Source organism: Pteropus medius, unplaced genomic scaffold, assembly GCF_902729225.1.
Source record: "Pteropus medius unplaced genomic scaffold, Ma_sr-lr_union100, whole genome shotgun sequence".
NCBI lineage: Eukaryota > Metazoa > Chordata > Mammalia > Chiroptera > Pteropodidae > Pteropus > Pteropus medius.
Genome location: NW_024349797.1, coordinates 4,888,272 through 4,900,541, shown reverse-complemented (window position 1 = coordinate 4,900,541; position 12,270 = coordinate 4,888,272). Strand labels below are relative to the sequence as shown.

At 38.6% G+C, this 12,270-nt stretch overlaps 2 protein-coding genes across 4 annotated transcripts in view; one reads left to right on the top strand and one right to left on the bottom strand.

The window, feature by feature from the left end:
- Window positions 1-711: 711 nt before the first annotated feature.
- Window positions 712-11,829, bottom strand: SAMD15 (sterile alpha motif domain containing 15). 3 transcript variants are annotated; one of them, XM_039883904.1, is made up of 4 exons: window positions 10,887-11,829; window positions 9,470-10,605; window positions 8,467-8,565; window positions 712-1,977 (listed from the first exon to the last, which is right to left on the bottom strand). In XM_039883904.1, exons 1-4 carry the CDS (start codon window positions 11,794-11,796, stop codon window positions 1,741-1,743), a joined length of 2,382 nt encoding a protein of 793 aa, XP_039739838.1. In that variant the 5' UTR covers window positions 11,797-11,829; the 3' UTR covers window positions 712-1,740. The 3 variants fall into 3 exon arrangements, with proteins under 3 accessions (XP_039739838.1, XP_039739840.1, XP_039739839.1); XM_039883906.1 differs by having other exon boundaries at window positions 9,470-10,598; window positions 10,928-11,829; XM_039883905.1 differs by having other exon boundaries at window positions 10,935-11,829.
- A 280-nt stretch (window positions 11,830-12,109) lies between these two features.
- The window catches only part of TMED8 (transmembrane p24 trafficking protein family member 8), a 32,865-nt gene continuing 32,704 nt past the window's right edge, over window positions 12,110-12,270 (top strand). Inside the window, exon 1 of the mRNA XM_039883907.1 lies at window positions 12,110-12,263. Coding sequence (XP_039739841.1) covers window positions 12,146-12,263 — 118 coding nt within the window. The 5' untranslated portion in view covers window positions 12,110-12,145. The remainder of the gene's footprint in view (window positions 12,264-12,270) is intronic.

The window sequence follows — 12,270 nt, the reverse complement described above, 5'->3', positions numbered from 1 at the left end:
TCATGCATACTTTAGCTATATATGTTTTCTGGTACTATCTTATTTAAAGTTGTTTCCATTTAAAGCATTTAACCCCTCAAAAAACAACTAAAAAAAGGTAAAGCATTTTAAACCATAAAAACATTAATAGCTGATATTTATATTAAATGGTTAAAAGTAATTTATAAAATATAGATCTTATTCCTATAGTGCAAATTTGTTTTCCTTGTTTTGCAAATAATTTTATGTCAATTATATAGAGAACAGCAGTGACCATGAAGTTGGGAAAGGGTGACTGATTATACTCTATCATTAAAGAGAACCATTGTATGTTAAATGTTAAAGTGCTTTTAACAAAAACATTCACTATGTAAGTGAATGACCATGATCTTGAGTGAATAAAAAATTACATTTTTCTTTCTTGCATATTTGTGAGCCAGGCAAACTCAATAGTATTGAATGGTTTGAGATAAAATTTTAATAGTCCAACTTGGGAAAAAAAATTAGATTCATCATCAAATATTAACACTCAGAACGATTGCTAATTTGAGGCACTGTCCCTTCTCTCAGTATAAAAAGAAAGAAATGTATTCCTTTGACTATTCATTCAGGTGTAGGGAACTGGACAGGGTACATCACTGTTCTTCTGGATTATGCCTTATAGTAGTTTTTAGGATTAAGAAGTCAGACTGGGAAGAAAAAGAATTTAAATCTGTAAAACTAGAGAGGAACTGGAGTTATTCAAGCAACGAGACGTATTTTGTAATTTCTTTTGAGCAGTTCAGTCATGGGTGGACCCTGGCCTGAATTTCATTTTATAAATGTCTGGAAGGTACCAAATAAAAGAGCCTTGTAACAAACCCCAGACCGTACTCGATAGTCTGTACTTCATGGTACTTCTATAAGCCATGCTGTTTGTGAGGATAAATGCAAATCTAAAAAATTATTTAAAAAAAATTTTCTCTGCTGCCAAAAGGGAAAGAGAACTTCCCTGTTTCTTTTCCTCAAAACATTTTCTTTAGAAAATTTGTAATTTAAATCCTTCTTCTCTGTTTTTGAGATGTATGTAAATCTTTTAAAAAGCAGAAAAACCTTCTGCCGGGTTTATATCCCAGGACTGTCTTTTGGAGGGACCGTGGAGTCATTTCTGAAACGTGAGCATCCAGGAGGATGGTACCTTGTCTCCCTGAATCTGTGGGAGTTTAGCTTAAGTGCCGGGCTCCAAGTATTAACTTCCTGTTTGTCATAGAGATATGAGAAGTTTTATTTTTCCTTTGGATATAGACAGCACATAAATAATGCACTGTGTCTGCCTGGCTATATAAAAGGGTGAGATTTCTTTGTCTTTGCAATCTCTTCAGTGGCTTGCCTGCAATGTGCATCACAGTCTGATTTAATACTGATTCAATAATAAAATTGTTCCTTTTTCTGCATTTGCGGAGAGGATTATCTGGGTTGGCAGGAGATTTTACTTTTAATTCTATTTTCCCAACATGTTCCTACTACCAGATGCACTACTAGAATTTATCAGGAATTTCTACAATTACCCAGAAAGAAGTATTGCTATCTTTGTTTTAACGAGGGGCTAAATTGAAACACAAATAAAGGGAAGGTGCTGTGAGTCAGTAACAGAACTAGGAATAGAGCCAGCAGTTCTAACTCTGATACTTAATGAAGAGGAGAAAAAAAACCCTAAAAGGCCACTCTTCTTCCCCCAAGTAATTTAGTTGGATTTTTCAAGCTAAGTGAAATGGCTTTTCCCTATGGCTCAGTGTAATATACTGCCTCATTGTCTTCAGGGGCAGTTTTTTGTGGATCATAATCCTGTAATCCTGCTACTTGCACAAATTCAGATAAGGTCAAGGAATCAGATTTTACCCCAGTATGAGCTTTTTGCTCTAAAAATAAGCCAATATTGTCTCTATAGGGAAGGCTGATGCTGCGACTAAATGATGGCTCTTCAATTCCCAGAAGCTCTCGCGTGTGCCGAGAAATTACCTGAAATACAAGGATAATTTTTTAATGGGACTAACCTGAAAATACAACTAAATCAAAGCAGTTTTACTTAGTTTCCTAGGCCTCTTGAATACTAACCCTTTAAGTTATTTCTATGGGAAAATAAAATAATGAAATAACACTTTGAAAATTTTACTAGCCTGGCCTTATCAAAACAAAGTTCTTAAAAGAAACATCACATGATTTATCTTTTTAAAAAAGTCTCAAAAGATGTTTCTAGGCTCTTGCATCAGATGGCCACAAATGGATTCATTTCTTTCTTTTGTCTGAGTAATCTGACCAATCACATGAGCAGATATGTTCAAATTAGGAGCCATGATTATCTCTGGGAAGGTTAATAACTAACTTGCCTATAAGGGGCTCAGTTAATCTGCAACTGAGAAACAAATTATTACTCAAACAGTTATTCGTTTGATTCGTTTGACTAAAAATAAACATCAAACACTAAAAATCAGACAATAAAGTTCCAGTTGTTTTATTAATACCTATACTTGTATATTCTTTTAAAACGTGTTTTGTCACAATTTTCAGTGTCTCTAAAACATAATTGTATTCATTGAGCACCATGCCACTTGATATCCTAGATTACAAAGTCATTATGTTTTCAAATTCTAATTTTAATCATAGGTCTGTTATTAACACTGCTATTTGAATTCATATTCTGCATCTAGATGAGTATATAGTCCATGAAATTACTGTTAGAACACAGCCTAAGGAGTATGTGGAATGGATTATTATTATTTTTTATTTTAAAACAATTGGCCATAGTTACAAGGCTATAAAATTCATGCCATAGAAAATTCTAAACCTGATGCAAAACTGTCCATTAGCAATGCATTTTAGATAGGCAAGATATCTTTCTTTTTAAATCATACTTGAACTGGTTTTGTTTAGACTCTAGAGACAATTTGTGGCTGAAAGACAGAGTCTACATAATTGTCTTGCATTCCCAATGAGAATACTAATTGAGGTCTGCAGCAATTGAGGTTTCTAAGAGTTGAGGTACAAATTACTATAGGTGGCTCTAAAGAATTTTCATTTATAACTGATGCTGCTACATTGAGCACCCTGGTCAGCACCTCGCCTTTTGAATGTCCTTACCAGAAAAAGTTATTTCACAAATTCACTGAAGTTCACAGATGTAGCCTCCAGGAGGGACCTTGTAGTCACAGACACATTCACTAGTAACCAAAAGAACTCTGTGTCTACTGTAGGCCAACAGAGTCCAGTACTATTTAATATTTTAATGCAGAAATTCAAAGTGTTATAAAGTGATTGGCTACATGTGGAATCAGGAAATACAATCCAACCATTCCTCCTCTAAATCAGTGATTCTTAAGGTATGTCTGAGGTTCAGTGATGGACCACAATGGTTCCCTGATGGACTATGAATTGATGTAAAACTATGAGTTCTTTCATTAGCTCTGATGAATAACAAGCAATAGATTTTATTTTTGCTTAAGACTTAGAGCAAATTATTAGTAACTGACTTGAGTTAGTAAGAATTATTAAAAATAGGTATTCATGAAGATTAATATTAGAGTTTTCTAAGAATTCTTAATTCTACATTCTAAGATGGTGGCCCATACTCAATGCTTGGCATCACTGCAGAGCACCTACTTCACATGGTCTCAGACAGGTATTTGTAATGCCTATAGTTTTCAAGAAGATTCTAGAAAATTATATAATTATTGTATTTTGTGTTGATCATGGTTTTCAAAGGCTGCTATTTTTGCTTTTATTGGTAAACTACTGATGGTTTTGCTTCATCATTATCAATTTATTACGCATTGTTTAGTTACTTTATGTAAATAAAGTAACTAAAGACATAATTGTTGTGGTTCAAATACGAATCATCTATACCATCATTATTAAAATAGATGTATAGTTTCCTTAAAATATGCTTGTTGGTTCACATAACAACATGGATTAATTTTAAATGCATTTTACTGAGGGAAAAGCCACACTCAAAGGCTACATATTATTTGATTCCATATATGTGACATTCTGGAAAAGGCAAAACTATAGGGACAGGAATTGAGTTGGAGGATGGGCTGACTACAAAGAGGACACAGGGAAAATATTAGGGTGATAGAATTATTCTGTATAGTTCTGTGGTGGTAGATACATGACTCTGTGCATTTGTCAAAACTCACAGAACTGTACACTACAAATTACCGTATGCAATTTTTTTAAAAGGCAGGATTTTGTGGGAACCTATGATGGAATATAGGCTGTGACAAACAGAATCTAACTGGATTACAAAGTAAGACATAATCTCATATGGAAGAAAGAAGCTGACCCAAATAACTTTAACTATGAAAAACAGTGATTTGTCTAGGTGGTGTAAGGCTAAAGACAAAAATAACTGTACATAAACATTGTACATTTTGGTAAATCCTTATGTTTCTCAAAGGGATACATATTTATAGATAGGGAGAGCCAGATTTCTCACTGTTAGAGAACGAAGTTATAAAGAAGCAATGGCAGGGTAGGGAATTAGAAGGGTAAGAAGTCTAGAATGAACCCTGTGTTGCTGGACTAGAGTCAGAGATATCAGTACGAACTCATAGTGCCAAAGAGAACTAAAGGAAATAAGGGGACCATGACAAAAGGACACAGGAACCAATGTAAAAGAGCTCCTGAATGGAGGCGAAAGGACAATTAAGCATAAAGAATTCCTTAAGAAGAACTGCAATTAAACATGGAAAGAATGAGAGAAATAGAAAATCATCATTAGAACAACATAGTAATAACTGCTGCAGGCAAGATCCACTGATGAATGCTAAAATTAGTGGGCAAAACTTTAAGGAGAAACAGGATATCTTTATATCCTCAAAGTATCTCCTCCAGTATATTTATTACTGTGATAGTTTTACTCTATGTCCATAAAATCTTTGATAGTCCTTCCTCCAAGAGGTGGAGCTTAATTCCCTTCTCTTTGAGTGTGAGCTGGACTTAGTAACTCAATTCTAATGAAAAGACTATGAAAAGGGAAGCAAAGTAATTTTATAGTGAAGAAACCTGGCAGAGTTTCTTCCACCTTAACCAAGTAATCAAGGTTAATACCTCCAGTAATAATTTCTGTTGATGGCATGAGATAAGAAGGGCTCATCACCTCTGTGATAGTCTAACCCTGAAAGCATAACATCTTGGGAAACACAAGACAAAACTAAAATTGAGGGAAATCTACAAAATACCTTCAAAGTGTCAAGGGTATGAAAGACAAAGAAAGATCAAGAAGCTGTCACATATTGGAGGAGACCAAGGAAACATGACAGCCCAATGCAAGCTGGTACCCCTGATCGGATCCTGGAACAAAAAAAGGACGTCAGTGGAAAAACTGCAGATCCTGGAATAAAGTCTGTGGTTTGTTTAATAGTGCTGTACTGATGTTGATCTCTTAGTTTTCACATATGGGCCATGGTTACATAAGATGTTAACATTAGAGAAAGCTGGGTGAAGAGTACACAGGAACTCTCTGTACTACCTTGCACCTCTTATGTAAAACTAAAAATATTTGAAAATTAAAAGTTAAAAAAAAATTTCGTCTAGTGATAATTGCTGATGTTATGAATTTGTGCTATTTAAATAGTTTGCAACAAAGCAAGGGTAGTCAAATTGCTGAGATAGTATAAAGCTTATAAGGCAATACTTTGTAATATGCAATCATGCATACAAAAGAAATAAACAATTCATCTATGTTCTCCAAATATTTATCACAGAGTTCTTTTGTTCACTTGCAGAGAATAGTTAAAAATATTTTGAGAATTATATTCTAAGAGAGAAAAGTGAAGCAAGTGTAAGGCTATCCTGTCTAGCTTGTCCCTAGAATAAATAAGATTGACTTTCTCACCCCTTTTTCCAAGGCAATGCATCAGTACAAGTGAGAAGGACAGGATACTGGTTTCAAGAGCTCCCCTGGCCAGATGAAAAGAATTAGTGTTTCTTTCCTCATGCACGCCTCACCAGTCTCATCTATATATTCAGCTCTTCACTATCATCTCAGTATGTTGTATGAAGGGCAAAGGGAAAGGTGTGTTATTTCTGCAGATGAAGCATGAGTAATAGCTAAATTAAGGAAGTTGAAGAGAATAGAAACTGACAATAAATTAACTGCAAGGCTTGTAAATGGGGTGCACAGTTCAAATGTGGTTCAGTTTCTTAGCAGCATATCCAGAATTCTGTTCTTTCTCCACTTCTCCCCCTCTCCCAAAGCCCACAAGTGATGGTAAGGGAGAGAGAGCAATGAAAAAAGATAACTACATTGCTTAGGTATTGTTATGGGATAAATTGTGGATGTAGTAGGTGCTATAATTTCAATGGAGGGATTAAAAATGCACAATATATCAGTAAGGAAGGTAACTATGGCATACTTAAGTTCATATATGATCTCTAAAAAGTAACCTGTGTCATAGTGTATAATCGGCTTTTTTATATGTAGACTTAGGTGTCAAGCAAAGCTTATTTAACGTATCTTTGAATGTCTTGATCTTTACATTACTCTAGTGACCTCAGAGAGAAGCCACATTTGTCTGGTGACTTTGATAATAAGTATTCTGAAGTTTGCTTATTCAAACTTCTTGGGATGTAAGTATAGACCACTGGGTTCATCATTTAGTCTTGAGGATTTCAGAAGATTTTAAAGGCTTGTTTCTTGCAAGACCAGAAAAAGCATAAATACAATTTTTATTATTGCATGCTGGTAGTGTACTTTTGGAATTAGAATGTCAAGGAAGCAAAATGAATTGACAGACTCTTAAAAATGCTTTCCAATGATAAAAAGCTGTAACATTAGGAATACTTAAATGTTTCAAGAATTTTGATTACGAGTTACTCTTTTGCTAATTCTGTTCCTTATTTTTATTTAGAAAATTCAGTACACTGTAAACATAAATAGAAATTAGAACTCATAAACACAGTTGTATCATCTTTGAACATAAAAGAATAAGATGTGTATTTGGTAGCACTTGGTAGCTACGTGAAGGCATGGTTCAAAATAGCGATTTGTAATAAGTAGTCCTTTTCTACATTAGGTATATGGAGGTTCAGGGTTACAAAATTGCTTATTTAGAGAGGCAATGTAGGATAGTAGTTTAAATAGAGCACGTATTGGAAAGTCACACAAAATGGATTTGATTCCTGACTCTTAATGTTATTATCTGGATAATCTTGTATAAGTTGCTTCACCTTTCTAGGCCTCAGTTTTCTCTTCTGTAAAAAGAGGATTAAGTGAAATAATATATGGATGGTGCCCAGCACATAGTAAGCACTCAGAGAGGATAGCTATTAGTAGAATTCAAGAGTTTAAATGTTCACTTTGAACTAAGCATTTAATAATTTACAGGATTTCTTTATATCTTCTTGCCAGGAAAGGGGCTTAGGTATTAATGAGTATATTTTCTTATTTTCTAAATCATATGACTTATAGAATTATGTGGTTATAATGCCTGATCAAGAGTCACCTCGGGAAAAAATTCCAGGGTTTACCTTAGCCGTAATGAATCAAAATCTTTGGAGTATGGAGACTAGGAATCTTTTTAAAAAAATTTCGCTTGATTCTGAAGACTATCAAGTTTTGAGAACCACTGAGGCAGAACCATTTTTGGGCAAGAGTATCCTGAATGAAACCATTGGTGTGTTGGGGTGGGAGGTATTAAAGAAAACTATATAAATGAGATTAGGTATGTGAAACAAGAGGTCCAGAGAGGTTAATGTAATGTGTTTTCAAGTTATCGAGCAAAGCAGGCAAAACACAGATGGTATTATATAAGTGCCAAATGGGTGTTAGAGACATAAAATGTATGAGAGCATGGGAGGAGGGGTTTATTGTGGCCTGAGAAAGTCAGGAAAAACTTCATGGGGTGATGAGAATTGAGCTGGGTCCTAAGGATGATTAAGATTCATATTAGTTATACAGGAGGAGATGGAACTGGACAAAGCCGCAAAAGACAGGTTTGGAACAGTGTGGGTTAGACCTGTGAGGCTAGAGAAGAAGATTCATATAGAAGAGTGGGAGGAGAGAATGGTGGATGGAGAAAACTTGTGGAGGGCCTTGAATCCTAAGCTAAGGAGCTGAGATTATCTTGTAAGCAGAGGGGATCCAAAGGTTTCTGAGTAGTATATAAAGGGTTGGAAGGTGAGGGTTTAAAAGCAGTGCCCTTGAATCCAAAAGGCCTACCTTTCTACACAGGCTACTGGCATGTTCTAGGTACAAAATGATAAAGGTCTGAACAAGTGGGAATGGAGAAAACAAGATGCTCTAGGAGGAAACAACAGTTCTTGGAATCTTTGTGGGGATCAAAGGAGAGAGAGAGAGGAAGGAACCACTGTGAGCCTGGGGGACTGTGAGTATTACACCACTGACGGAAATAGGAGGCTGGGGGTTTGGAGGAAGAAAAGGAGGTTGATTTGAAGACAGATGGTAGCACTGATACAATGCTCTATGGGGAAACTTTATATACAACTCACCTTCATGTCCTCAAAATCTGTTATCCCCATCTGAGGGAGGTTTGAGCAGTTTACATGGATGAGTTTTGGGCCACTGATGAAGTTTGCGGTAAAACACTCCTGTCAGTACAATGAGAACAACACTCAAAAGATGTATGGCAAATGGAAGGAAGGAAGAAAGGGAGGAAGGAAAGAGGAAGGGAGGAAAGAAGAAGGTGAGAAGCAGGAGAGAGAAGGAAAGAAGGGAGCGAAGAAGGAGGGAGGGACGGAAGGAGGGAATAAATCACATTTGTCTCCAGTTCTACACGGAGCAAAAATTTAAATTTAAGTTAAATTTAAATTTAAGCCATAATCCCAATAATCTCATATATTTTCCTCTAAGATCCTGCTAAAATTTTATACTGCTCCTTAAATTTTTTTGCCATGATACAATCATGTGCTTTCAGGCCTCAATTACGTTTTTAAGTATGGGGTTGCAAAGATTTCAGATCTTGTGTTGTTTTGTGGTAGCCTAAGGACATAGTTGGCATCGATGAAGTAAGAAGATTCACTCTATCTTTTTAATAAAATTAGTTTTGGTTAATAGGATATTCAAATTAGTGCTGTTAGGTACTGATGATACATATGACATATTTAGGACACCTAAGATTGATATTACAAGTTAAAGTTAAGGGAGTTAACAGTTTGACAAAGTACCAAAAGGTTTTCCTTGGATGAAATCTATTTTTAAAAATGTTTTCTATGAAGAGGCCTATATAAATTTCTTAGCCTTTATTCAAAGATTTCAGAGAAGTATTACGACTGCAATGAATAGGAAAAAACAAATGTGACTCTCCCTTCCTCTCCCAAAATACAAATATACATCAGTGGAAAAACCAAAATTAAAATCCAAGTTACCTGTACCATAGTCCAGGACTTTTCTATACTCCTTCTAGTAAGGAAGAGGCAAGAGCTAAGGTAAGGGTACAGGAATAAGAAGTAGAAGGATGAGAGTATGATTTCAAAAAATGTTATCTTTGTATACCTTGTATTGAGGGAAGCCTAGCTTGCTAATCCACTCTGCAACTTTCTCTGGGCTCCATTTAAGATACTCAAATTGTAGCTCCATCCTTTCTGTTGGCTGGGCTTCTTTATCTTTATGTACCCGTTTCTTCTGTTCTAGGGACAAATCTACAACTTCCTTTTCACTAAAAGAGTCTCTCAAATCCCTCTGAGACTCTGAGGGATATATGTCATTACTGGTATCAGGAAGCTCATACAGTTTTACGGATTCTGAAAACTCATAATCTGTACTTATTGAGTCTATTTCACTTATTGTGAGAGACCCAAAAATAGAATCTTTTGAAAACTTTTTAGTTTCTTCTATCAACTTCCTTGATTGATAGTTGGAAAGTTCTAGCTTGTTCTTGTCTACAAAATGCTTAAATCTGCTTGGTTCTGGCCTATCTTCCTTGGTAAATTCTTTATGTGTCTCTCTTTTAAGTAGTAGTTTGGCTTTATCTGGTAACTTTAGCTCTTTCCCCTTAGTCGGCTCTATGTGTGTCTTCTTTTGAACCTCCGGTTTGGTCTTCTGTTGTGGCACTTGATGTATTTCCTCAGTTGATTCATTTCGTGTCTTTGGTTCTTTCTTTGGAAACTCTGGTGTAGCCTGTTCTGGAGGCTCTAGACCTTTTTCTTCAGTTGACTCTCTTGGTATGCCCTCTGATTTGGACTTCTGTGGTGGCGACAGTCCTGTCTCAACTGATCTTCTCTGCTTATCTTTTTGAACTGCTGGTTTAGTGTCCTCTGGTGGCTCTAGAACTTTCTCCACAGTTGACTTTCTTCGTGTCTCCTCTTGAATTTCTGGTTTGGTCTTTCCTGATGGCTCTAGACCTGTTTCGTCAAATGGTTTTCTTGATTTTTCCTCAGGAAACACTGATTTGATCTCTTCTAATGGCTCTGGGACTTTCTCTTCAGTTGACTTTCTTTGTGTCTCATCAGTAGACTTACTTGGTTTCTGGTCTGGAAAGGTTGGTATAGTCTGCTCAGATGGCTCCATCCCTTCTTCCTCAGTTAAGTTTCTTCCTGTCTCCTCTGAAACCTCTGGTTTAGTCTCTTCTGGAGGCTCTAGACCGGCATCCTCTGGAACCTCTGGTTTAGTCTCTTCTGGAGGCCCGAGACCTGCCTCCCTTCTGAACCCATAGTCTCTGGAGGCCCCATTCCCCCTGGCCTCTGGCTTAGCCTCCCCTTTCTAAGGCCCCAGACTCGCCTCCCCTGGAACCTCGGAGACTTCTCTGGAGGCCCAACCTTTTCCTCCTGGAACCTCTGGTTCCTCTCTTCTTCTGAGGCCCCGAACCTGCCTCCTCCTCTGGAACCTCCCCTCTGGTTTGTCTCTGAGGCCGAGACTGCCTCCCCTCTGGGGAAACCCCTCTGTTTAGTCTCTTCTGGAGGCCCCAGGAGACCTGCCTTCTCTGGACCCTCTGGTTTAGTCTCTTCTGAAGGTTCTAGACCTGCCTCCTCTGGAACCTCTGGTTTAGTCTCTTCTGGAGGCTCCAGATCTGCCTCGGTAGACTTTCTTGGTTTCTCCTCTGTAAACTCCAGTATGGTCTGCTCAGATGGCTCTGTCCTTTTCTCCTCAGGTGACTTTCTTTGAGTTCCCTCTGGAAACTCTGATGTTGTCATCTTTGGTGGCCGTAGATCTGCCTCTTCAATTGACTTTTTTGGTTTCTCAATTGGAAATTCAGGTTTGGTCTCCTCTGGAGGTTCTAGACTTGTCTCTTCCTTTTGCTCTCCAAGTGATTCCTCTAGGCTCTCCGGCTGGTTCTCCTCTAGTAACTCTAATCTTGTCTCACTGACTGTGGCTCTTGGAACCTCAGACTCGGTTTCTTTTGGTAGCTCTGGATCTGTTTCCTTAGCTGACTCTATGAGTACATCCTCTGTAACATCTGGTTCGGTCTCTTCTGGTGGCTCTAAGTCTGGCTCCTCCGGGTTTTCATCCAAGTCTTTGAAAAGCTCTCCTCCCATCTCTCTGGATGTCTCTGACTTTACCTCTTGGGGAATCCCTGGCTCAGTCTCGCTAGAAAGGTCTATCTCTGACTCCTTGGGAACCTCTTCTTGGGACTCCATACTTGGTGTTAGGGGTGGATGTACATACTTAGCCCTCTCTAGCGCCCCCTCTTCGAAGTCCTCTTCCTTCGTCTCTGGTTGTAGCTTTTGATCAGTCTTTACAAGCAGCTCCAGGCCTGCCTCTGACATTGTGTCTGATTTGGCACCTTCAAATATTTCAAGAGGTCCAGGCAGTTGTGGTCTCTCAGAACTCAGGTTTTCAGCTTCATCCGTGCCGGAATCGTAATCTTCTGGGACTTCAGCCATGACGCAGATTAGTTCACGCGCCCAAGCTTCCCAGCAACCCCAACTTCCGATAGCGTCTCTATGGATACCACGACTTCCGGCCGGGTCTTCTCCAGGTTTTATTTGTTCTTTCTATCCCTTACTTTAAGCACCTGCGACCAAAAGCGGGCAGTAATCCTTCAGGCGTCCATATCTTCAGCCCCCGCGGGCCAGAGCTCCTGCGACCCGTCGGGGGGCGGTGCGCTGTCCCTTCCGGCCCACGGGCTCCGTTCGGCTCTTCTCGGCGCCTCGCGGCCACTGGCGCTCTGCTTTCGGCTGTTTCCGGAGCCACTCGCGACGGGCGGCGGAGGCGCTGTCGGCGCGGCTGCAGATGTCGGACCCGCGGGCGGCTGAGGGGCCGGGCTGCTGGAACCCCGAAGTCCGCCGACAGAAGGCGGGCGGCGTCGGGGACGGCCCGGGAGTGGAGGGGAGCCAGGCGGCCGCTTCAGGTACGCA

Excerpts from the sequence above, each read along its gene's own strand:
- SAMD15 (XM_039883904.1), bottom strand. The coding sequence starts at position 11,796 with ATGGCTGAAGTCCCAGAAGATTACGATTCCGGCACGGATGAAGCTGAA. Across the intron at positions 10,606-10,886 it reads AGAGGGTCCAGAGAAGGCAG|GTCTCGGGCCTCCAGAAGAG; the intron begins GTCTCCTGGGGC and ends GAAGGGAGGCAG. Across the intron at positions 8,566-9,469 it reads TAGGCTTCCCTCAATACAAG|GAGTGTTTTACCGCAAACTT; the intron begins GTATACAAAGAT and ends TTGTACTGACAG.